Source organism: Labeo rohita, unplaced genomic scaffold, assembly GCF_022985175.1.
Source record: "Labeo rohita strain BAU-BD-2019 unplaced genomic scaffold, IGBB_LRoh.1.0 scaffold_120, whole genome shotgun sequence".
Taxonomy (NCBI): Eukaryota; Metazoa; Chordata; class Actinopteri; order Cypriniformes; family Cyprinidae; genus Labeo; species Labeo rohita.
Window position 1 is genome coordinate 103,273 of NW_026127340.1, and position 27,925 is coordinate 131,197.

The 27,925-nt window shown below is 35.9% G+C and overlaps 5 gene segments (V, D, J or C); all 5 read left to right on the forward strand.

Annotated features, from left to right (window-relative positions):
- Nucleotides 1-870: 870 nt before the first annotated feature.
- Nucleotides 871-1,481, forward strand: LOC127157777 (T cell receptor alpha variable 14/delta variable 4-like). The segment is given in 2 exon segments: nt 871-1,001; nt 1,168-1,481. Coding segments are annotated over 2 exon segments (357 nt in total).
- A 7,949-nt stretch (nt 1,482-9,430) lies between these two features.
- LOC127157778 (T cell receptor alpha variable 9-2-like) lies at nt 9,431-9,994 on the forward strand. The segment is given in 2 exon segments: nt 9,431-9,495; nt 9,603-9,994. Coding segments are annotated over 2 exon segments (432 nt in total).
- A 644-nt stretch (nt 9,995-10,638) lies between these two features.
- LOC127157779 (T cell receptor alpha variable 3-like) lies at nt 10,639-11,272 on the forward strand. The segment is given in 2 exon segments: nt 10,639-10,740; nt 10,959-11,272. Coding segments are annotated over 2 exon segments (354 nt in total).
- An 11,712-nt stretch (nt 11,273-22,984) lies between these two features.
- On the forward strand, nt 22,985-23,488 carry LOC127157780 (T cell receptor alpha variable 9-2-like). The segment is given in 2 exon segments: nt 22,985-23,024; nt 23,097-23,488. Coding segments are annotated over 2 exon segments (432 nt in total).
- Nucleotides 23,489-24,076: 588 nt separating this feature from the next.
- Nucleotides 24,077-24,677, forward strand: LOC127157781 (T cell receptor alpha variable 18-like). The segment is given in 2 exon segments: nt 24,077-24,175; nt 24,364-24,677. Coding segments are annotated over 2 exon segments (354 nt in total).
- Nucleotides 24,678-27,925: the final 3,248 nt, after the last annotated feature.

The following is a 27,925-nucleotide window of genomic DNA, read 5'->3' on the forward strand; positions in this document are numbered from 1 at the left end:
ATATGGTTTTTTTTTTTTGTATTAAAACTAATTAAATTATTTTTTGTATTAAAACACTAATTAAATTATCATTCTAAAGCAAAATTCATTTTTGTAGGTGTATTTGCTGACAGCATTGCGCCAAAAGAAGAGGGTACAAATAAAACCAGGAGAGAAGGAGAGTCTGTCACACTGAGCTGCACATATAAAAGTAAAAATTGTTATTCAGGATCGCCTCCTGAATTTCTTTTAGTCATTCTACATGCTACTGGGAAAAGCGGCTGATCTCCCAATTTCTAGCAGTGGCCCGCCTGTGACAAAACAAACTCGCGTAAAGTAAATACACACAACTACGCCGAGTGTGGACCTATAGTGGCTTTCAGCCGAGATTGGCCCAGAGGGGAAAAGTCGTCTGTCAGCCAGAAGTGTTTTGGAGAGTCGGCACAGCTCTGGCCCATTATATTCTTACCGATGCCGAGACTGAGCCGACAGTGGCGCATTTCAGCTGGAATCGGCTCGAATGTGCCCGCTATCTGGGATGCAACCTATGTGCGGTTTGTCTGATTTCTGCTGCAACTTGAGTTAGGCGAGCTATCCCTTAACCCTGACTCAGCGCGTTACAAGCACACATATTCAGTACTTCAGTAGGCCCCACCACTATATTTAGTCTATTTTAATAACTCGCCAACATGGATGTTGCTCCCTCTGTGTGACCATGCTCTTCTGAGGAAGCTGAACTGTATGATCTCTTATGAATTACAGAAGCTGTGCAGCTTTTAAATTGTGTGTTACACATTTCAGTAACCACACCCACAATATTAGTACATAATGAACTTCACTCAGTGGATTCATTTAATGTACTGGATACCACACTATTCATTCACACTATAAAGCAATATTCAGGTATTGTTTTCTAATAGAACAGAAACAGAAATAATAGTATAGTATTGGAAATACAAACTACATCTGGACTGCCAACATGGAGAGACAGATGCTACTCATGATTCTCATTGTAGTTACAGGTAAATATTACTAAATTACACTAAACACGGTAGTGGGCTGAACAAACAATATCCCATTTTAATGCAATAATATATTGTTGAAAGGAAACATTTGTAACATTTTTTACTGAAATAATCCTGTACAGAGATTCCAGATCATGATGCATAAAAATTTATTTCATTTCAGGTGGATTTGCAGACAAAATTGGGCCAAGAGAAGGGGAGACTAATATAATCAAGAAAGAAGGAGATTCTGTGACACTGAGCTGCACATATGAAACAAACAGCAATAATGTTTGGCTTTACTGGTACAGACAGTATCCTAATGGAGAACCTCAGTATTTACTGCTCAAAGGTGTCCGATCACAGACTGGTGCTGAGGATAAATCAGACCATCGGTTTCAATCAACTACATCCCACTCTTCCACTGAACTCATTATTGACAAAGCAGCTCTGTCAGATTCAGCTCTCTATTACTGCGCTCTTCGAGTTGCCCAGTGATACAAAATACCAGAGAAGCTTTATAAAAACTCAGATGCACAATGTGCTTTGAACAGTCTTCAAATAGCATCAAACCAAAAACTATTCTTTTTTTGTAAACCACAGCTCTAGAAATTAGAGTGTGGAAACACCTGTGAATTTGGGAGATTATGAAATCACAATTTGCTCTGTGATGCAAAACCCTAAACACAAGAAAGCAAACGTTAAGCACAACTGCAACATAGCATACATCATTTACACACAATAATTCAAAATTATTCACTTGTTGCAAAATATTTAAATATACAAAATATAAGCCAGTTGAAAGTGCACAGAAGGCACGGGTGCATTTGTCAGTCTGAGAGGTACAGAAGAATGTGAATACGAGATACATATATGATATACTGTAAGATGACATTACTGTACAGTATATAGTAATCACACCTAAGAATATACCCAAAAAAAAAAAAAAAAAAAAAATATATATATATATATATATGATGTGACGAGTCGACTGCCTCCCCCCCTTATTGTCAGCTGCACCCCGTCGGTAATCGCCGCCCTTCACCAGGCTCCCGACGGGAGTGGGCGTGTGGGAGGAGGAGGGGCGCCGAAACATCCAGGTCTGGCGGCGTGTGATGAGGCACACCTGATGTGAATGAAGCCTCATCACCGCCGCTGTTAAAATGCCGAGCGCGCCTCTCCTCAGGAGACCGGTCTCTTCCCCGTGCATGCACGCTGGTGTCCTCGTGGGTCCAGGAAGGGGTGAAGAGGGAACCAGCGCCGCAGGACGAGTTGCCGGACCCCGCGGGTCCGGATGAGGACCGCACCCGTAACGGCTGACGGGCCAGGATGCCGGGCCGTGTTATCCCCCAGAAGCGCCGCGTAGGTGGAGGAGGACGATGCCGCTAGAGAAGCCGCCGCCCCTCACACCCGGACCTGAGCGGGGAGCGCGTGCGGCCGCCGGACTCCGCCCCTTACCTGGACCCTTCCCTTTTGGAACACTACCCCTCCTTCACGGAACCCCGTCACTTCGAGGACACCAGATCCCCCTTTTGTTTTGGACACTTTTTCCCCCTTTTTTGGACACTTTGTTTTATTGTTTAATAAAAGCCTCTCCGAGGCCTGACGTCACGCCCACTGTGTCTGTCGCTTTGCTCCGCCCCCGTGACAATATATATATATATATATATATGTATATATATAGATAGATAGATAGATAGATAGATAGACAGATATAGATATATATAGACATAGATATAAATATATATGTACACACACATGCATATAAGTACATACATACATATATACATATGTATAAATATAGATATGAAGAGTTCAGATGCAAAACCAGCTTAAAGCCATCTCGGTCAAAAATGAGATAATGATACTGAGTGAATGCTCTCGACACATATTATACATCCATCAAATACTTTTTACTTTTTCTTCAAACTTGCTAAAATACCAGCCTCAGTCCAATCAGAAGTACCGGTACCTACACTGAAACAGAGTGTGTGTGTGTTTTTTGAGTGTCTGTACGTTTATGTATCTTTTTTTTTATTGCTAAATAAATACTATATACAGTAAACATTCTTTTTTTGTAACTACATGCACAGGACACTGTGTTCTCCATTTTTTGATGTAGTGTATAATGAATGATATGTAGTGTGTATAGTATTGACTAATGTGTGTACGATTTGAAAGCTTTGTTTGATTTTGAGTACAGGTGCAATGGTTTTGAAGTGATTGTTTGATTTTGCCAGAAGAGTCAGGGGTTCTGTGAAATTAGTTTGAACACCCTGGTGAAAAAAACAGCATATGTTGGTAGGTATGTTTTGATGGTTTATGCTGGTCATGTTGCTGGTCAAGGACCAGCATAAACCAGCAAAGGACCAGCATAAACTAGCTAAGGACCAGCATAAACCAGCATCAAAACATACCTGACCAGCATCCCAGCATCAAAACCTACCTACCAGCATAGATTTACGAGTCTAACTCTACCCCAATCAAACACACCTGAACCAGATAATTAAGCAGGACAGTGGGTCTCCAAATGCAAGGTGGAAGATCTTAGGGTAAAATGATTAAAGTTTGTTCTATAGATTACAGAGAAGCCTTTTCAAAGACCTCAATTTTTGACTTTTTTAACAAAGGAGAAAGAAAGAGTGTTTGAGGCTAAAACAGTTTGTGTGGTGTTTTGAATGAAATTATGCTATATTATATTATGGATTTTAAAGGTAAATAAAACATTTAAGATCTGTGTTCTTGGCCCATTAAGCCTTGTCTGAAAAAGTTTTCCTTTTCTAAAGATATCTGATATTTAATTAGTCCTTTAGCACACATATTCTGTTCTTCATTAGGCTCCACCACTATATTCAGTCTTTTTTTAATATCTCACCCCTGTATGACCATATCCTTCTGAGGAAGCTGAACAGTATGTTCTCTTATGAATCACAGAAGCTGTGCAGCTTTTAAATTGTGTTGCACATTTAACTAACCACACCCACAATATTAGTGCACAATGGAACTTCACTCAATGCATTCATCTAATGTACTGGATACCACCAGATTCTTTCACACTATAAAGCAAGATTCAGATATAGTTCTCTAAAAGAACAGAAATAGAAATAATAGAATAGTATTGGAAATACAAACTACATCTGGACTGCCAACATGGAGAGACAGATACTACTCATGATTCTCATTGTTGTTACAGGTAAATATTACTAAATCACACTAAACACAGTAAAGGGCTGAACAAACACTATGTTAATGCAAATATATATTGTTGAAAGGACACATTTGTAACATGTTTTACTGAAATAATCCTATACAGAGTTTTCAGACCATGATGCATAAAAATATATTTCATTTCAGGTGGATTTGCAGACAAAATTGGACCAAAAGAAGGAGATACTAATATAATCAAGGAAGAAGGAGATTCTGTGACACTGAGCTGCACATATGAAACAAACAGCAATAATGTTTGGCTTTACTGGTACAGACAGTATCCAAATGGAGAACCTCAGTATTTACTGCTCAAAGGTGCCCGATCAAACACCTATGAGAATATAGCAGACCAACGGTTTCGGTCGACTACATCCCGAACATCCACTGAACTCATTATTGACAAAACAGCTCTGTCAGATTCAGCTCTCTATTACTGTGCTCTTCGAGTTGCCCAGTGATACAAAATACCAAAGAAGCTTTACAAAAACTCAAAGACACAATGTGCTTTGAACAGTCTTTAATCAAATAGCATCAAACCACAAGTTATTATTTTTTTGTAAACCACAGCTCTAGAAATTAGGGTGTGGAAACACCTGTGCATTTCAGAGATTATGAAAGGTTATATTGGGGGCATGTGAAACTCTCTCTTAACATTACAGTGGCATGCAAAAGTTTGGAAACCCCTTGCAGAATCCATGAAAATGTGAATAATTTTAACAAAATAAGAGAGATCATACAAAATGCATGTTATTTTTTATTCCGTACTGTCGTGAGTAAGAAATTTTACATAAAAGATGTTTACATATAGTCCACAAGACAAAAAAATAGCTGAAATTAATGGTTCTTAATACTGTGTGTGGTTACCTGAATGATCTATGACTGTTTTTTGTTTTGTGATGATTGTTCATGAGTCCCTTGTTTGTTCTGAACAGTTAAACTGAGCACTGTTCTTCAGAAAAATCCTCCAGGTCCTGCAGACTCTTCAGTTTTCCAGCATCTTTTGCATATTTGAACCCTTTCCAGCAGTGACTGTATGATTTTGAGATCCATCTTCTCACACTGAGGACAATTGAGGGACTCAAACACAACTATTAAAAAAGGTTCAAACATTCACTGATGCTTCAAAAGAAAACACTGTGCATTAAAAGCACTTTTGAACAGGTTGAAGATGACAATTTTTTTCTTATTTTGTTGAAATATCATTTTTTTCCCCATTTAGTACTGCCCTTTAGATGCAACAGAAGATACTTGCATGTTTCCCAGAAGACAACTTAAGTACAATTGATCTTAACTTAAGTTACCTTTATCTTCAAATTCAAAAAGTTTTCACCCCCGGTTCCTAATACATTATGTTTCCTCTCATAATGTGGATGCACGTACAATGTAAGTAAGAGATTCATTTCACAGACAGCTTCAGTGATTATAACGATAAATTAGTTTTTTACCTTTTAGCCTTACCCTGGAGTTGGTTCACCCTCCACCTGTGTGTATATATATATATTCTAAAGTAGTTCTTTGTCTATTATCCTCTATAGATTAAGTAAACCTGCTGTCATGCATATAATGACAAGAGGAGGAGTTTAATAACACAGGCACTACTGCACAGATAAGTAACAATCAAACTCTGTGTAAAGCAGCTGCTTTTTGTTTAGCTTGTTCCTGTTGAGTGAACATGTTCATCTATATTATTATACTGATGTCATGAACACAAAAATACTGAAAAATGTTAAGAAAATACACTTAAATACATAATGTAAAATGTAACTGTCTTTTTTAAATGATATACTATATAATATATATAATTTATAGCATTATACTATATAAAAAATAATCTATCAGTGTTATGTTTTTACAAGATGCAAGAATGTTTGTGTGTTACACTTTCAGGTTCCAGAGCCTCAGAAGTCATCACTCCAAAAAGTGACAGAGAATTTGCTCTTGAGAGTCACAATGTGACACTCTCCTGTAACTACAACGGTTCTGCATGTGGTGTTCACTGGTATTGGCAATATGCAGGTTCACCACCACAGTTTCTCATACTGGAATATTCAGGGGCAACAACTCAAGCTGATCCACCCATTCCAGGAATAACCATCAATCACAGAAAAGAGCAAGTGGATCTGATCATCTCCTTTGCTGCAGTATCAGACTCTGCTCTGTACTACTGTGCTCTGAGGCCCACAGCCACAGGAAACACTGTAACATACAACAACAACAACAACAACAACAACAACAAAAAACATGTAGCTATAGCCTGGAAACAACAACACCATTAAGGTTAGTCAGGAATGTAGAAGTACTGTTTTTAAGTGCTGTCACTAACCACACCCACTTTACAAATACACATTAGAATGTCTACAATCATTCAAACTGCAGTGTCAGTGAAAACAACTTTTTTTTCATTCACATTAAAAACAGGGATTCCCCAATGTCTGTCATCACCTATCCCTGCAAACATGATTTGGCTTAAAATGAAATAAATCACTTGGAATTCTAACATGGACAGATGTCGACTGCTGATTCTCATGACAGGTACTTTTTTACCATTCAAAAGTTTGAAAAACACTTTTTGAATGAAATAATACTTTTATTTAACAAAGACTTTGATCAAAAGTGACAGTAAAGAAAATTAACATAACGTCAAACTTATTTTAAATTGTATTAATATGTCACAATATTATTGTTTTCACTGTAATTTTGATAAATGAAACTAATGATCAAGTAAACAAGCCCTTTGTAAGAATATGAGACTCAAAAACATAGAAGAAATTATTTAATTTGTATTTTTTAATATTAAGAAACTTTACCAGATTTTTAAATTATGATTCTAATGCAAAATTCATTTTTGTAGGTGTATTTGCTGACAGCATTGCGCCAAAAGAAGATGGTACAAATAAAACCAGGAGGGAAGGAGAGTCTGTCACACTGAGCTGCACATATAAAAGCCAAAATAATGTTTTGGTTTACTGGTACAGACAGTATCCTATTAGAGAACCTCAGTATTTGTCATTTAAAAGTTCTCGCTCATCTGATAATGTGAATGTATCAGACAAGCGCTATAAGTTAAAAATATCTCAGACATCAACTTCACTCACCATTTACAATGTGAATCTATCAGATTCAGCTCTCTATTACTGTGCTCTCAAAAGTAGGACCCCAGTGATACAAAGTCCACAAGCGCTTTACAAAAACACACACATAATTAGTGCGTCAGTGAGCCACCACAACTATGTGTCTTAAACCACAAGACAACAGGATGCGGCCACACCTGCTGAAGAAAAAAAAAAAAAAAAAAAAAGTAAAATGCACCCACTTTTGTTGGCTAGGTCCACCTCTTTAGTTTTCCTCAACCTTGTTATTGCGAACTTTGTTGTATGGTATTTAAACATTTTTTAACACCTCACTCTCATAACAGGTACTTTTTAAAGTATGGTTTACATATACACAACTGTTCAAAAGTTTGGGGTCAGTACTTTTTTTTTTAAGAAATGAATAGTTATATTCAGCAAAGGCAAAATACATAAATCAGAATTGACAATAAAGACATTTATAACGTATCAAAAGATTCCTATTTCAAATAAACTTTTTTGAAATGGGTTTCTATATATTGCAGTTTATGAATTACAGCTTTAAGAGGAGGGGCTACTGAGACATTCTAACTTGAGAGGGAAAAAAAATGAAATGCTTGCTCTGGTAACAGTAAAATGTGTTGCAGATTAACTTGTACATCATTCCTGAACAATGATACTCTTTGTTTTAACTTTGCTCTTTTCTTTTGCAGGTTTGTATTCTGTTCCATACTGGAGGGTTTTTTTGTTTATTGCTTGCTTATGTTTATGCACATTAATCTTTAACAAGCTAAATTTTTATATTTCTTTCTGCAGGTGAAATTTTTGGGAATGTCATCACACCAGTCCACAATGAAGTATACAAAAAAGAACAGGACATTATATCCCTGTCCTGCAACTACTCCTCAGCAGCGAGTTTATACTGGTATCGCCAATACCCTGGATCGCCTCCTGAATTTCTTTTAGTCATTTTACATGCTACTGGGAAAGTTTTACAGAAGTCTAAAGTTGTAGAACTAGATCCTCGATTCTCCGGGAAATTAAATAAAGAGAAAACCCACACGCATCTTGAAATCTCCTCTGCTGAAGTGACAGACTCAGCAATGTACTACTGTGCCCTGGAGCCCACAGTGACAGGAAAACAAACAACACTGTACAAAAACCCTCCCTACACACCACAGTAAAATGCATCACAGTCAATATGGGAGAAGTCCCACTGTCATTTGGTTGTTTACATTTTGTATGTGCAGATCAGTTTAAAGCTGAGACTCCCTGTGTTGAAAAGGAACCATTTCACAAGACTACTAAATCAACACATACGGTTAGGTGATATTTGTAAATAGGATTAAGTAGTTCCATGATTTATAAGCTGTATATGGCTTACCTAACTCCAAAATCCTAATTTAACTTAATTAAGAAAAAGTTTGTGACATTAGTAACAGTATTCCTTGGATGAGATTAGATTGCTGGGCTAGTAAAATAAGAGCCATTAATGATTAACTTAAATCTTTTTTTTAATTTTATTTCATTTTTTTATGATTAATTGAGAAAAAATAGTCAGATTGAGTCCTAGCTGGTGAATTTTGCTCTTTCAAGAGATGAAATGGTATTGTAAATATTCTAACTAAACCAAATATGGCAATCGCTGTTATTCAGGTATTGAAGAGCTGTTCTGGTGCAACTTCACAAAATTAACAAGGTGTAACAAGTTACATATTGAACACAAAATCAGCATAATCAGATTTTGGTGAATTTCTAAGTTCCACAAGCATTAATAATTTCTGTTATATATATCGTCCTTATTCTTCAGTGGAAAAGTAAGCATACAGGTGAGACTTACGGTTCATTAGCCGTTATAAGGAAATAAGGAGAAAACTAACAATGTGCAGTAAATGGTAAAACTGTTTGCACTACAGACCACTGTGTTCATAAGGGTAATACATTAGAATAACAGGGTAAGACATACCAATTTGCAATATTAAGCAGCAAATCGAGTTGTTTTGTACAGCTAAAAATAGCTGGACGCGGATGAGACCGGAAGCCAAACCCATAAAATTTACAACTTTAACGGGAAAAATAAGGTGGAAATGAGATTATGTTAAGAGGTGGAGCTTAACACAGGTCTGTAAAACACAAACTAATTCAGTGATAATAAGCATCACAGATCGCTGAGGCAAGCAGCAGCATCCTGTTCATCATGTTCACTTGTGTACTTATACTGCTGACTTCAACTCAAGGTAAAATCTTACATGACCTCATGAAATTACAATATTCTCATTTAAAATATACTCAACAATACTCAGATATCCAGAATATGTTTTTTTTTTTTTTTTTTTTTATGTAGGTAACAGAGCTAAAGATGTCATCACCCCATACAGTGATGCAGTATTTGCCACTGAGACTGAGAGTGTCAAACTCTCTTGTAACTACACTGGTTCTGTTGATAGTCTTCACTGGTATCGGCAATATGCAGGTTCACCACCACAGTTCCTCATCCTGGATTATTTAGGATTGGTTACTCCTGCTAATCCTCCAGTGTCTGGAATATCCATCTTTCACAGGAAAGAAAATAACAGTGTGGATCTGAAGATCTCCTCTGCTGCTGTATCAGACTCTGCTCTGTACTACTGTGCTCTGCAGCCCACAGTCACAGGAAACACTCAACACACCATACAAAAACCTGAAACAGTATTAAGTTGCAAACTTGCAGTGATGTCTAACCATCATATATGTTAAAGCATGTATTCAGAATATATAACTGTGCTCTCAAATTGCAATTTGATTATGAATTACAGTATCGAAAATACAGATCCATTCATCGTTGTTAAAAAATAAACAACTGGACAAGATTAATTGCTAGTGATGGAAGATAACACTTTATTCGGATGCAAACTATTATGGATTCCATTCACAGTCTTCTTAAAATGTATGTAATATAGTGTACATTTGGGAAAATTTCTGAAAAGTTTCATACATTCCTATTGGAGCAATTTTGGACATTTACTCTTCATTATGAATGCATCAGTTTTGTGATAGATGTAAAAGTTTGTCATCTGCCACTAGGGGGTGAAGTTACAACAAAAACAATACATGCAGTTTGAACTGAGTGAATGATTTACATTCACAATTCTAATGGTATTTTCCTCAAACACAGAATACGGAGGGCAGAATAGCTAAAGATATCAAACACAAAGAGACAGTAACTCTGAGCCTTATATAACTGATCAACTACAACAGAGCAAAAGAAAACCCTATTGTTTTACAGTCATCTCAGTTTCTAGTGTGGAAAAACAGAAGGTGGTCTAAATATCAGAAACCACACCCACATTTACAGACATATTAGCTGCACAAATGAAATATACATTAAATTCATGCATTTACTTTCAACTTAAGATCAGTGAGCATATATTAATAGGCCTAGTTTATTAATACATTTCTTACAATGGAGAGATGTGTTCTACTGATTCTTATAACATTACCAGGTAAAGTGTATTTCACTAGACTAGAATAGACTGAGGATTTAAAGTGTTAATTATGTACTTGTTTAATTAATTAATATTATTATTATATTGAATTTGGTGGCTGGCATTCTATATTTAATAGCATAATGTATTTCAGAATTAATAGCACTGTTACTGTAACAACAAGCAGAACAGGGGTTTAATTCAACTTTCATGAACTATAATTCATTCTCTTGCAGGTGTATTTGCTGACAGCATTGAACCAAAAGAAAAGGACAATATAATCAGTAAAGAAGGAGAGTCTGTGACAATGAGTTGCTCATATGATACAAGCAGCAATGACATTTTTCTTTACTGGTACAGACAGTATCCTAACAGAGAACCTCAGTATTTACTCTATAAAGGTGCCCGATCACTGAGCAGTTATGGAAATACACCAGACCAACGGTTTCGGTCAACTGCATCCCAATCATCCACTGAAATCACTATTGACAGTGTAACTCTGTCAGATTCAGCTCTCTATTACTGTGCTCTAAGAGTAGTAGCCCAGTGATACAAAATGCCTGAGAAGCTTTACAAAAACTCAATTGCTTTGAACCATATTTGATCAAATAAAAATCAAACCACAGCTGTATTTTATGTGAACCACAAAACCTCTATGAACAACAGGATATGGTAACACCTGCTAAAAATGAGATAAATAAAATTAAAAATAAAAGTTTAATTTGCAAATTATTACTATGACTGTGACTGTTATTGCTCATGCTATTTGAATATGAAGTCTGTATCTTTAAGGGGAGGTGCTAGCTGGGAACATCCTCTGCAAACAGTAGACAGTGAATCAGTGTTACTTCTGTTTTATTTTGTTACCTAAACTCTAAAAAATGCTGGGTTAAAAAAATAACCCAACCTTAACCCAGCCGCTGGGTAACTATAGGACAGAACACACATTGGGTTGTTTTGACCCAAGTGCTGGGTCAGGTTAACTGTGTTGCTGGGTTAAACATAACCTAATCATTGGGTTATTTGTTGTCTTATTGCCTTGCTACCTCTATATTTACCAATAATAATCACAAAAGAATGTAAAATTATTATTGCTTTTCTGCAATACAGTAAGAAAAACACAAAAAAATGCAATTGTAAACATCAATTTTCATCAGTTTTATTTCTTTTTAAAACAATTTTTAAATGGGTGCAGCTGTCGCACATTTTATCCAACCATTACAGACACATAAAACAACAACTTTAGGAGATCAGTTAATTTAAAACACAAAACTGTAAACTAGGCACTGTAGATTCCGATTCTTTGTCAACATTGCAGCAGCAGAACACTCAAAAATTAATTATTACCACATGAGAATCGTTCCAAACATTGTGCTATTAAACTAAGCCAAACAAAGTGTCCACCAGACAATACATACACACCCTGACAAAAGTCTTGTCGCCTATCCAAGTTGTAGGAACAACAAATAATAACTTGACTTCTAGTTGATCATTTGGAATCAGAAGTGGCTTATATGAAAGGCAAAGGCCTCTAGATTATGCTTATTTTACCAAAATAAAATCTTATTATGCCGTGATTTTTAATTATTTAATTAGGACAGAAAGGTCAGACTTTGCTTAGACAAAAGTCTTGTCACATCTTTAAAGGATTCAACCAATCACAGATTAGAGCGTCACCTGTGACAAATACTGTAATTAACACATTCCCAGGTGTGTAGAAGAACCCCAGCACACCCAGCCTTCATTTGAAATGCATCCTGACCTGACAGCATGCCAAAGATTCAACCACAGACCAAAGTGCTGATCATCAAGAGCCTGAAGACCAAGTCTCCTGCTGAGGTGGCAGACATCTTTAATGTATCTAAACGTCAAGTGGAGAGGATAAGAAAAAGATTTGAAGAAACTGGTGAAGTTCATGACAGGCCCAGGTCAGGCAGACCCCGTAAGACAACTGTTCGAGAGGACCCTTTTTCAACTGCAGTGGAGCAACATAACAACTGGCCACCAGTAACCCCTGTATCTACAAGAACAGTCTGTCGAATTCTCTCACGCAGTGGTCGAATGGCCGAATTAGTGCTCAGAAACCAGCATTAAACAGAAGAAAAAAATCGTGTTGCATTTGCCAAGGCCCATTGCTTGCAGTAAGGATGGACTGTGGAAAAGTGGCCGAAGGATGATTTTTCTGATGAATCATCTATTGAACTGCATCTCAATTGTCGCAAATACTGCAGAAGACCTATTGGAACCCGCATGGACCCAAGATTCACACAGAAAACAGTTAAGTTCGGTGGAGGAAAAATCATGGTTTGGGGTTACATTCAGTATTGGGCGTGCGAGAGATCTGCAAAGTGGATGGCAACATCAACAGCCTGTGGTATCAAGACATTCTTGCTGCCCATTACATTCCAAACCACAGGAGAGGGCAAATTTTTCAGCAGGATGGCGCTCCTTCTCATACTTCAGCCTCCACATCAAAGTTCCTGAAAGCAAAGAAGGTCAAGGTGCTCCAGGATAGGCCAGCCCAGTCACCAGACATGAACATGTCTGGGGTAAGATTGAGGAGGAGGCATTGAAGATGAAACCAAAGAATCTTGATGAACTCTGAGAATGCTTTCTTTGCCATTTAAGATGACTTTATTAATAAGTTATTTGAGTCATTGCCAAGACGTGTGGATGCAGTCGTCCAAGCTCATGGGAATCATACACAATATTAATTCTTTTTCCACTGCACAATGACTTTATGTTCTGTACTGTACATTATTTCTGTTAAGTAACAAGACTTTTGCCTAAGCAAAGTCTGACCTTTCTGTCCTAATTAAATAATAATAATAATAAAAAAAAAAAAAACAAGGCATGATAAGATTTTATTTTTGGTAAAATAAGCATAATCTAGAGGCCTTTGCCTTTCATATAAGCCACCTCTGATTTGAAATGATCAAACTAGAAGTCAAGTTATTATTTGTTGTTCCTACAACTTGGATAGGCGACAAAACTTTTGTCAGGGTGTGTATGACAATTTAAAACATGTTACAAGTGGCCAAAAAAAAAAAAACTGTTGGCGTTAAACAATTCACACATGAAGACTTATGTCCATCAATACAATATACTGCAAGCTGGAGAAATTCCCAGGCAACGAGTCCGCTTCAGTGGCACAGCCTGTAACAAAGGCGAAGGTCTCGGATGTCGTCTCGTCCCCAAGGCACAAATCCACCATGCTGGTCCCCACCTGTTAAATATATGACATTTAGTCTTGAAGACACTTGGGCCTGACAAAAATTCCAATTTTAGAAGAAAATTTCAAACTGCACATTTTCAGTCTTTTACATCTGAACACCTCATACAGTGGTGGCCAAAATGATTGGAACACTAGTATTTTCACCAGCTAAACAATTGTTTTAAGTCAGTGATTTCTATTTTTTTGCTGTAGTGTGTCAGTGGGAAATATCAGTTTGCATCTCCAAAAATTATATTTTATATATATATATATATATATATAAATATAAATATAAATATAAATATAAAGTAAAACAAAACTTACAGGTGGTTCTGTGGACCATTCCTCCAAAATGGGCAGGACTTTGAAAGCACTCTCCCCTTTAACATCTAGACCATAAGAATAATACAGTGTAAACTGTGAAACTTATCTCATAATCAGAACAACACATTGAAACACTTTCACATGAAAATTTCTTCATTCCTTTAAATAATGAAATTGTAATAAAAATAAATAAAACTTATAATGGTATTAATGCAAATGTATCCCCACCCCCATTCAACTTCTGCAGGTTAAGTTTAGGTATGGGGTGAGATTCAGGGATGTAGAATATGCTCATGCAGAATAAGGCATCAGTATGTGCTTTATAAGTTTATTAAGTCATAAGTTTTTGAACCATAAGATTTTGAAATGTTTTTTACAGACGTGTCTTCTGTTCATCAAGCCTGCATTTATTTGATCCAAAGTACAGCAAAAACAGTAAAATTCTGAAATATTTTTACTATTTAAAATAACTTTTCTATTTGAATACATTTTAAAATGTAATTAATTCTTGTGATTTCAAAGCTACATTTTTAGCATCATTACTTTAGTCACATGATCCTTCAGAAAGCACTGTAATATTCTGATTATTATGATGTTAAAAACAGCTGAGTATATTTTTTTTTTCAGGTTGCTTTGAATAGAAGTTCAGAAGAACAGCATTTATCTGAAACAGAAATCTTTTGTAACATTACAAATGTCTTTATCATCACTTTTGATTAATTTAAAGCATCCTTGCTAAAGAAAATAATTCATTCCTATTATTTCTTCCCCTAAAAAAATACTGACTCCAGGCTTTTGAATGGTATAGTGTATAAGGTTATAAAAGCTTTTTATTTCAGATAAATGCTGATCGTTGGATCTTTCTATTCATCAAAGAATCCTGGAAAAAAAGTACTCAACTGTTTTAAATATTGATATTAATAATAATAAAAGTTTCTTGAACAGCAAATCAGCATGATTTCTAAAGGATCATGTGACACTGAAGACTGGAGTAATGCTGAAAATTTAGCTTTGATCAAAGGAATAATCAGATTTTTAAAATATACAAATCAAAAACAGTTATTTCAAACATTAAAAATATTTCTAAATGTAACTGCTTTGCTGTAATGTGGATAAGATAAATGCAAGCTTTGTAAGCAGAAGAGACTTCTTTAAAAACATTAAAAATCTTAATGTTCAAAAACTTTTGATTGGTTGTGTATATCTCATAAGTATAAATGTGTCTTAAAAAAATTGAAGTATTTTGAAGCTTGTGGAGCCCACAATCCCTTTCCACTACAGATTTTTTGTGATGCAAATGTATGCAACTATTTGCAAAATTAGTTAGTGATCCTGCACCATACATAAAGTACCAATTTAAAATCTACAGTATTCTGTGGAATGGGTGGTAAAATGTGTAAAAGTGGGCCAAGATTCTCTACATCCTTGTTGGAAGCTGACAGCATAATTGAATTAGCCATTCAATGAACATCCGGCCAACGTGTAGGACTTCATGAATGACAGGCTTTCCAAATCTGGCCTGTGTATTTGAATGTGATTATAGCCGACTGATATAAAAAAAACTGAAAATTTACTCACCTTGCAAGCTGTCCAGATTGTAGATGAGCTTGTCTCTTCAACACAACAGATTTGTAGAAATTTAGCATTATATCACTTGCCCTCCAATGGATCCTCTGCAGTGAATGGGTGGCGCCAGATTGAGAGTTCAAACATCAAACAGCTAATAAAAACATCAAAATAATGCATAAGTAATTTACACGACTCCACTCTATCATTTAACATCTTGCAAAGTAAAAAGTTGCATGTTTGTGGAGTGGGCCCTTACACTTATAGGGCATTGCAAGCCCTCTGAGGCGTAAGCCAGGGCTATTTTTGTAGTCAACAATCTCACGAGAAGCTGTCTTTGACACCATCCGTCACCCACCGAGCGATGCCTCACTACTGATCTCTCACTGACAGTGCGAGAATTTAGAGCAGCGTCTCGCTATGGTAAGAGTGCTTCAGGTGAACGTTGGGCGAGTGAGACAGTCACACCACCTGATGCCTTGGCTCATTCCCATAGATATGGTGTGATGGGACAGCACTCACCACCCAACGTTATCCACCACCACTATCCAAGACAGCAATCCCATGAGAAATTGACTACAGACGCAAATCCATCAAATTTTTTTTTTTATTTGTTTATTTTCCATATGACTATTTCAAAATTGTCAAAATGGTGTAATTTAATTTAAATTAGTTTATTCATTTTGCATATTACTAGTTTTCTGTTTTGAAAATTGTCAAACGGCATTATTTATGGTGCTTTAAACGGCAGAAAACAGCATTAGTTGTGGTGCTCATTATACCCTAAACGGTGTAAATTAACTTTATTTATTAATTTTTTTTTATTTATTTTGCATTTTACTAGTTTTATTACTTGAAAATTGTCAAACATCGTTATTTATTGTCAGTTTATTGTCAAATGTCAGAAAGGGCCATCAGTTGCTGCACTCATTATCCCCTAAACCAGATATGGGCAAACTCGGTCCTGGAAGGCCGGTGTCCCTGCAGAGTTTAGCTCCAACCCTGATAAAACTCACCTGTTTGTAACTTTCTAGTAAACCTGAAGACACTGATTAGCTTGTTCAGGTGTGTTTAATCAGGGTTGAAGCTAAACTCTACAGGGACACTGGCCCTCCAAGGCCGAGTCTGCCCAGGCCTGCCCTAAATGGCTTAACTTAATTTTTTTTTTTTTTGCATTTTACTTTTTTTTTTTTTTTTTTTTTTTTTTTTTTTTAAATTGTCAAACGGCGTTATTTACGGCATTTTAGACAACAGAAAGCGACGTCAGTTGTGGCACTCATTACCCCCTAAACAGCGTAAACTAACTTTATTTGTTTTTTTGGCATTTTACTTTTATTATTTGAAAATTGTCAAACTGCATTATTTACGGTGCTTTAAACGGCATTAGTTGTGGCGCTCATTATCCCCTAAATGGCGTAAATTAACTATTTATAAATATTTTTTTTTTTTTTATTTTGCATTTTACTAGTTTTATTACTTGAAAATTGTCAAACAACGTTATTTAATGTCAATTTATTGTCAAACGTCAGAAAGCGCCGTCAGTTGCTGTACTCATTATCCCCTAAACCAGACCTGGGCAAACTCGGTCCTGGAAGGCCGGTGTCCCTGCAGAGTTTAGTGCCAACCCTGATAAAACTCACCTGTTTGTAACTTTCTAGTAAACCTGAAGACACTGATTAGCTTGTTCAGGTGTGTTTAATCAGGGTTGGAGCTAAACACTGCAAGGACATCGGCCCTCCAGGACAGAGTCTGCCCAGGCCTGCCCTAAAAGGCGTAACTTAAATATTTATTTTTTTCTTTCGCATTTTACTATTTTTTTTTTTTTTTTTTTTTAATTGTCAAATGACATTATTTACGGCATTTTAAATGACAGAAAGTGACGTCAGTTGTGGCGCTCATTATCCCCTAAACAGCGTAACTTTAATTTTTTTTTTTTGCATTTTACTAGATTCTTTATTTGAAAATTGTCAAACGGCATTATTTACAGTGTTTTTAACTGCAGAAAATGCCGTCAGTTGTTGCACTCATTATCTCCTAAACCAGACCTGGGCAAACTCGGTCCTGGAAGGCCGGTGTCCCTGCAGAGTTTAGCTCCAACCCTGATAAAACTCACCTGTTTGTAACTTTCTAGTAAACCTGAAGACACTGATTAGCTTGTTCAGGTGTGTTTAAGCAGGGTCGAAGCTAAACTCTAAAGGGACATTTGCCCTCCAAAACCGAGTCTGCCCAGGCCTGCCCTAAATGGTGTAACTTAACTTTATTTTGTTCTTTTGCATTTTACTGTTTTTATTTTTATTTTTTTGTTGTTTTTTTTAAATTGTCAACAACAGAAAGACAACAGAAAGCGACTTCAGTTGTGGCACTCATTACTCCCTAAACAGCGTAAATTAACTTTGTTTTTTTTTGCATTTTACTTTTATTATTTGAAAATTGTCAAACGGCATTATTTGCGGCATTTTAAATGACAGAAAGCGACGTCAGTTGCGGCACTCATTATCGAAAATTCATTTAAGTTACACCATTTAGGGGATAATGAGTGCCGCAACTGACAGCGCTCTCTGTCGTACAACACCGTTTAGGGCAGAACTGGGCAGACTCTATCCTGGAGGGCCGGTGTCCCTGCAGAGTTTAGCTCCAACCCTGATAAAACTCACCTGAACAAGCTAATCAGTGTCTTCAGGTTTACTAGAAAGCTACAAACTGGTGAGTTTTATCAGGGTTGGAGTTAAACTCTGCAGAGACACCGGCCCTCCAGGATAGAGTCTGCCCAGTTCTGCCCTAAATGGTGTTGTACGACAGAGAGCGCTGTCAGTTGCGGCACTCATTATCCCCTAAACGGCACAACTTAAATGAATTTTTTTTTTTGTATTTTACTAGTTTTATTTAAAAATTGTCAAACTGCGTTATTTACGGCATTTTAAACGACAGAAAGCGACGTCAGTTGTGGCACTCATTATCCCCTAAATGGCGTAACTTACATTTATTTTTTTTTTTTTTTTTGCATTTTACTAGATTCCTTATTTGAAAATTGTCAAACGGCGTTATTTGCGGCATTTTAAATGACAGAAAGCGATGTCAGTTGCGGCACTCATTATTGAAAATGAATTTAAGTTACGCTGTTCAGGGGATAATGAGTGCAGCAACTGACAGCGCTCTCTGTCGTACAACACCGTTTAGGGCACAACTGGGCAGACTCTATCCTGGAGGGCCGGTGTCTCTACAGAGTTTAGCTCCAACCCTGATAAAACTCACCTGAACAAGCTAATCAGTGTCTTCAGGTTTACTAGAAAGCTACAAACTGGTGAGTTTTTATCAGGGTTGGAGCTAAACTCTGCAGAGACACCGGCCCTCCAGGATAGAGTCTGCCCAGTTGTGCCCTAAACAATGTTGTACGACGGAGAGCGCTGTCAGTTGTGGCACTCATTATCCCCTAAACAGCACAACTTAAATGATTTTTTTTTTTTTTTTTTTTTTTTTTTTGTATTTTACTAGTTTTATTTAAAAATTGTCAAACTGCGTTATTTACGCCATTTTAAATGACAAAGCGACGTCAGTTGCGGCACTCATTATCGAAAATTAATTTAAGTTACGCTGTTTAGGGGATAATGAGTGCCGCAACTGACAGCGCTCTCTGTCGTACAACACCGTTTAGGGCACAACTGGGCAGACTCTATCCTTGAGGACCGGTGTCTCTACAGAGTTTAGCTCCAACCCTGATAAAACTCACCTGAACAAGCTAATCAGTGTCTTCAGGTTTACTAGAAAGCTACAAACTGATGAGTTTTTATCAGGGTTGGAGCTAAACTCTGCAGAGACACCGGTCCTCAAGGATAGAGTCTGCCCAGTTGTGCCCTAAATGGTGTTGTACGACAGAGAGCGCTGTCAGTTGCAGCACTCATTATCCCCTGAATGGCGCAACTTAAAGTTTTTTTTTATTATTATTATTTTGCGTTTTACTAGTTTCTTTATTTGAAAATTGTCAAACGGCCTTATTTGCGACATTTTAAACGACAGAAAGCGACGTCAGTTGCGGCACTCATTATCCCCTAAACAGCCTAACTTACATTTATTTTTTTTATTTTGTATTTAACTAGTTTCTTTATTTGAAAATTGTCAAACGGTATTATTTACGGCATTTTCAACGATAGAAAGTGCAGCCAGTAGCGGTGCTCATTATCCCATAAACTGTGTTATTCAAAATTATTTTTTTTATTTTGCATCATACTAGTTTTTTTTATTTGAAAATTGTCAAACAATGTTATTTACGGTGTTCTAAACCTAATTTAGGCCTTCAGGTTACACCGGTATTTGGTCATGCAGCAGTTTAATTGAGGTTACCACTACTAACGTTACTACTTTTGTTGCGGTTGTTGTTTAACGTTACAATTTCTCACTCACCACAAGACAGGAGCGGCGGACTCTTCCATCAAATCCGCGAATCCATGAGTTGCTGGCTTCTAGCAGACACTCATGGCACATTTGTTACTCATGGTAGTAGCCCATCGGTTAATCGCTCGTTTGCAGCGTTGATTCGGGCGTATTTCTTCTCTTCTCTATAATCATCATGTAGCGTGCGGTGGAGAGGAGAACAATAAAACTGTAGTCTTAGTTAAACTTCTAAATGAAAAAAAAAAAAACCCAGTCGATACCACTTTTCCTCCCATTGACTTCCATTCAGAAAAGCAAACGCGTGCAAAAGTTTGTCGTTTTGCTGCATTGCAGTTAAAGCTTCGTGAACTCTGACCCCTACGGAGGCCGAGAGAGCTCAACGCGCTGCAACTTAAGAAAACGCACGCAAACAGAAAAAAAACAACAAATTAAGAAAACATCTTCATCAGTTTGACAATACAGGCGCTGCAAATTCTCACAACACAGCCAAACACACAAACGCGCTGCAAATAGCAGGACCACAACGAAAATGTTTCAGGGGGACCTCAAAAAGTGACGAACCCAGCTGGGTCCTTATAATTATTATTATTATTATTATTATTATTTTTATTCAGTTTCATTATCGAACAAAAAAACAAGGCAACATTGCACATTTCAAATTGCAAATTCAACTGCAAAATAATAAATAAATAAGAGCAGAAAGAGAAACCACAAAATGAACACAAACATACCAAAAAAAAAAAAAAAAAAAAAAGGAAATTCCAGGGCAGTTACATAAATTTGAAAAGCTTTAAAATTTGTTTTGTTTTTATGAGCTTCTTATTTTGAGATCTCATATTAGAGAGGGTTTCAAGGTGTTACAAAATGTAATATATAATGTAATATGTAATATAAAATGTCATATATAATGGTTTCTTCTGACTTTTGACTTGTGAATATAAAACTTTGCTAAGATAATTAAGAAATTTATAATATAAACCTGTTTATCAGAAAAAAAGAGGGGTTTTGAAAACAAAGTAAAATATCATGAAAATCTAAATTAAGGTGTGAAAACAACTGATGAAGATGTTTTCTTAATTTGTTGTCGTTGACAACGAAAAAGAAGTCAAAGTGGGAATAAAAGAGCGCAATGATTGCAGGAAAGTAGTGTGTGACACGAAAAAGTGCAAAAAGTCACATGGTTAGATTTTTTTTTTTTTTTTTTTTTTTTGACGGATCAGAGATTTTTTATTTTTTTTTTTGACGGATCAGAATCCATATCACATTGGCGAATCTCACAGCCAAGTTTCAGCCAGTGAAGTTATAAAAATCCTGTTAACTGACACTTATCTCTGTTTCAGTGTGGAAAGACAGAAGGTGGTCTAAATATCAGAAACCACACCCACATTTATAGACATATTAGCTGCACAAATGATTTTCCATTTCATTCATACATTTAGCTTTCAACTTAAAATCATTAAGCATATTTATTGTCTTATTTTATTAGCAAATTTCACCATGGAAAGATATTTTCTACTTCTTATTCTTATAACGATTCCAGGTAAAGTACACTTCAAATATCAGCACTGAACTAAAATTGTTAATTCTGAGCATATTTAATTCATAGATTTTAAATTAGAATTCTGACATTATATATTGTTATTTTTTCATGTTGTTCATTCAATGCAGTGTAATGGACAGGGGTTAAAGTAAACTTTTAATAAACATAATTAAATCTTTGCAGGTATATTTGCTGACAGCATTGAACCAAAAGACAAGGAAAAAATCAGTAAAGAAGGAGAGTCAGTAACACTGAGCTGCTCATATGATACAAGCAGCAATTATATTTGGCTTTACTGGTACAGACAGTATCCAAACAGAGAACCTCAGTATTTACTGTATAAAGGTGCTCGAACGTGGAGCAGAGATCAGAATATACCAGACCGTCGGTTTCAGACGACTACATCAGATACATCCACTGAACTCACTATTACAAGTGTAACTCTGTCAGATTCAGCTCTCTATTATTGTGCTCTAAGAGTAGCCCAGTGATACAAAGTGCCGAAGAGGCTTTACAAAAACTCACACACACAATAATTGCTTTGAACCATATTTAATCAATTAAAAATCAAACCACAGTTGTTCTTTATGTGAGCCACAAAGTCTCTGTGAATAACAGGATACGGTAACACCTGCTAAAACTTATCTATAAATGAATGAAATAAAATATAATGGTTTCACTGGGTAATTACTGGCAAAAAAAAGTGACTTCTGGTGATTCATAAATGATAAATTGCCCATTCATTTGACTGATTTTTCTCGTCAAACTGAGTAAGATGTATAAGCATTTTATACCAGACACCTATAGCACACTTCTGCAAACATCACCTTGACAGTCCAAATTAAGGTGCTGTTTAATAAAGGAGATAAACTAAACTTATACATTTTATAATAACACATATAACACTTTTACAGCATATTCTTTAAATATGAAGGGGAGGTGCTAGCTGGAAACATCCTCTGCTAGACAATGAATGAATGTTTACTTCAGTAACACTCTGTCTTGCAGATGAACTAAAACTTCTTCCTGAAAATGATGCTTTTGTTTTGGGTTTTAAAAAACCAAAATTAACAAGTGCAGCCTGATTTGCTTATCATTCCATAATATGTTCATTTCTGTGCTTTATAACTGGGTTATGTCAACAGGCGGAGCTTAACACAGGACTGAAAACAGATAAGTTTAGTGATAATCAGCATCACAGATCACTGATGCAAGCAGCAACTACCATCATGTTCACTTGTGTACTTATACTGCTGACTTTAACTCAAGGTAAAATCTTACATGTATCATTACATCTCCATATCTCATTTTAAACATGCTTAAATACGTTTTTTTATGTAGGTAACAGAGCTAAAGATATCATCACCCCATACAGTGATGCAGTATTTGCCACTGAGACTGAGAGTGTCAAACTCTCTTGTAACTACACTGGTTCTGTTGATAGTCTTCACTGGTATCGACAATATGCAGGTTCACCACCACAGTTCCTCATCCTGGATTACTATGGAAAAATTACTCCTGCTAATCCTCCAGTGTATGGAATATCCATCAGTCACAGAAAAGAAGATAACAGTGTGGATCTGAAGATCTCCTCTGCTGCTGTATCAGACTCTGCTCTGTACTACTGTGCTCTGCAGCCCACAGTCACAGGAAACACTCAACACACCATACAAAAACCTGAAACAGTATTAAGTTGCAAACTTGCAGTGATGTCTAACCATCATATATGTTAAGGCATGTATTCAGAATATATAATTGTGCTCTCAAATTGCAGTTTGATTATGAATTACAGTATTGAAAATACAGATCCATTCATCATTGTTAAAAAATAAACAACTGGACAAGATTAATTGCTAGTGATGGAAGAAAACACTTTATTCTGATGCAAACTATTATGGATTCCATTCACATTCTTCTTAAAATGTATGTAATATAGTTTAAATGTGGGAATATTTCTGAAAAGTTTCATAAATTCCTGTTGCGATTTGCACATTGTACTCTTCATTTTGAATGCATCAGTTCAGTGATAGATGTAAAAGTTTGTCATCTGCCACTAGAGGGTGAAGTTACAACAAAAACAATATATGCAGTTTGTACTGAGTGAATGATTTACAGTCACAATTCTAATCGTTTTTTCCTTAAACAGAATACAGAGGGCAGAATAATCTAAGATATCAAACACAAAGAGACAGTAACTCTGAGCTTTATATAACTGGTAAAGTACAGTGTGGAAAGACAGAAGGTGGTCTAAATATCAGAAACCACACCCACATTTACAGACATATTAGCTGCACAAATGAAATCTCCATTAAATTCATGCAATTTACTTTTAAAACCAAGCATATATTAATAGGCCTAGTTTATTAATACATTTCTTACAATGGAGAGATGTGTTCTACTGATTCTTATAACAGTACCAGGTAAGATGCATTTCACTTAACATTTACATGTATGTATTTAATTAACTGATATTTATAACTGAATTATATGCCTGACATTTTATATTTCATAGCATAATACATTCTATAACTCTAGCACTGCTACTGTAACAACAGACAGAACAAAGGTTTAATTCAAATTTGATGAAATATAATTCATTTTCTTGCAGGTGTATTTGCTGACAGCATTGAACCAAAAGACAAGGACAATACAATCAGTAAAGAAGGAGAGTCTGTGACACTGAGCTGTTCATATGATACAAGCAGCAACTATATTTTACTTTACTGGTACAGACAGTATCCAAACAGAGAACCCCAGTATTTACTGTATAAAGGTGCTCGATCATGGCGCAATGAGCAAAATATACCAGACCGTCGTTTTCAGACGACTACATCAGATACATCCACTGAACTCACTATTACAAGTGTTACTCTGTCAGATTCAGCTCTCTATTATTGTGCTCTAAGAGTTGGAGCCCAGTGATACAAAATGCCTGAAAGGCTTTACAAATACTCTCACACAAAACAACTGCTTTGAACCCTATTTGATGAACTGAAAATTAAACCACAACTGTATTTTTTGTGAGCCACAAAACCTCTGTGAATAACAGGATATGGTAACACCTGCTAAAACCTAACTGAGATGAATAAAATTAAGTAAACATGTAATTTGCTAATAATTACTATGACTGTAACTGTTATTCAGTGTTCATGTTGGTAATTTATATATTATAAACTGCTCATTCATGACTTTATCAGACACATTGATGTTTTTAGTGGCACTCTTGCAAACGTCACCTCAACAGTCCAAACTAAACCTTTTAAATTACATGAAATGTATACACACATACACACACACATATATATTTTTTTGTTTGCTAATCTGTTATGGCATGTTAATATTTAAATGTTGATTTAAAATCATGTTTTCCTATCTGCATGTGTGAGTTTTGGGAATGTCATCACACCAGTCCAGAATACAGAAGGAAGAATATTGAAAGATATCTTTGATTATCTCTGAGCTATTTGTAATACATCAAGTACAATAGATCAAGAGAAAATCATATTAACTGACACTTCTCTGTTTTAATGTGGAAAGACAGAAGGTGGTCTAAACATCAGAAACCACACCCACATTTTCAGATCTTATAGCTGCACAAATGACTTTCAATTACATTCATACATTTAGCTTTCAACTTAAAATCAAAGTTTTTTCTTAAATTTCTCACCATGGAAAGCTGTATTCTACTTCTTATTCTTATAACAATTTCAGGTAAATATATACTGCATATTGTGGATTCAAAGTGTATAATTATGTGCATATTTAATTTATAGATGTTATATTATTTTTGTAAATGTTGTTCATTCAATGCACTGTATATATAACAACAGAAAGGGCAGGTTTAATGTAGCCTTTATTAAACATTCTCTTGCAGGTGTATTTGCTGACAGCATTGAACCAAAAGACAAAGATAATATAATCAGAAAAGAACGAGAGTCTGTGACACTGAGTTGCTCATATGATACAAGCAGCAATGATGTTATGCTTTACTGGTACAGACAGTATCCAAACAGAGAACCTCAGTATTTACTTCGGAAAGGTGCTCGATCGTGGAGCAACATTGAGGATATACCAGACCGTCGCTATCAGTCGGCTACATCTCAGTCATCCACTGAACTCACTATTACGAGTGTCACTCTATCAGATTCAGCTCTCTATTACTGTGCTCTAAGAGTTGGAGCCCAGTGATACAAAGTGCCTAAGAGGCTTTACAAAAACTCACACACACAATAATTGCTTTGAACCATATTTAATCAATTAAAAATCAAACCACAGTTGTTCTTTATGTGAGCCACAAAGTCTGTGAATAACAGGATACGGTAACACCTGCTAAAACATATTTGAAATGGATGAAATAAACTATAATGGTTTCATTGGATAATTACTGCTATTAAAAACAGACTGCAGGTGATTCATAAATGATAAATTGCCCATTGATTTGACTAACTGTTCCCGTCAAACTGAGAAAGATGAAGTGAAGTTATAAAAATCCTATTAACTGACACTTATCTCTATTTTAATGTGGAAAGACAGAAGGTGGTCTAAATATCAGAAACCACACCCACATTTATAGACATATTAGCTGCACAAATGATTTTCAATGACATTCATACATTTACCTTTCAACTTAAAATCATTAAGCATATATTTATTGGCTTTTTTAATTAGCAAACTTCTCACCATGGAAAGTTCTTTTTTAATTCTTTTTCTTATAACAATTCCAGGTAAAGTGCACTTCAAATATCTGCACTGAACTAAAATATACTGTGGATTCAAATAGTTAATTATGAGCATATTTAATTCATAGATGTTAAATTCTGACATCATAAATTGTTTTTTTTTTTAATTTATTCATTCAGTGCAGTGTATATGTAACAACAATAAGGGCAGGGGTTTAAGTCAGCTTTAATAAACGTAATTAAATCTCTTGCAGGTATATTTGCTGACAGCATTGAACCAAAAGACAAGGAAAAAATCAGTAAAGAAGGAGAGTCTGTGACACTGAGCTGCTCATATGATACAAGCAGCAATTATATTTGGCTTTACTGGTACAGACAGTATCCAAACAGAGAACCTCAGTATTTACTGTGGAAAGGTGCTCAATCATTAAGTCACCAGCAGAATATACCAGACCGTCGGTTTCAGACGTCTACATCAGATACATCCACTGAACTCACTATTACAAATGTAACTCTGTCAGATTCAGCTCTCTATTACTGTGCTCTAAGAGTTGGAGCCCAGTGATACAAAGTGCCTGAGAGGCTTTACAAAAACTCACACAAAAAATAATTGCTTTGAACCATATTTAATCAATTTAAATCAAACCACAGTTGTTCTTTATGTGAGCCACAAAGTCTCTGTGAATAACAGGATACGGTAACACCTGCTAAGAGTGAAATTAATGAAAAAATATATATAATGGTTTCATTGGGTAATTACTGCTAAAAAGAGTGACTTATGGTGAATCATAAATGATAAATTGCCCATTATTTTGACTGACTTTTCCTGTCAAACTGTGTAAGATATATTAGCATTTTATACCAGACACATTTAGCACTTTTGCAAACATCACCTCAGTAGTTCAAACTAGGTGTTGCTTGAAGAAGGAGATAAATAAACCTATACATTTTATAAAAACACATATAATACATTTACAGCATATTCTTTAAATAAGAAGTCTGTATCTTTAATGGGAGGTGCTAGCTGGAAACTTCCTCTGCTAGACAATAAAATGATTGTTTACTTCAGTAACACTGTTTTGCAGATGAACTAAAACTTTATTCTGAAAATTATGTTTTTTGTTTTGGTTTTGAAAAATTACAAGTGCAGGCTAATGTAGTTATCATTCCATCATAATATAATAATCTAAGATATCAAACACAAACAGACAGTAACTCTGAGCTTTATATAACAGATCAAGTGCAATAGAGCAAAAAAAAACCCTGTTGTTTTACAGTCATCTCAGTTTATAGTGTGGAAACTCTGCTGAAAAAGCCTAGGCTGGTTGGCTGTTTTTAGCTGGTTTAAGCTGGAATTAACTGGTTTAGCTGGTCTCCCAGCCTGGCCAGGCTGGTTTTAGCTGGTTATTCCAGCTGGTCTCTCAGCCTGACCAGCTAAGACCAGCCTGGAAGTGGCCAAAACCCCTCTAAAACCAGCCTGCTGACCAGCTG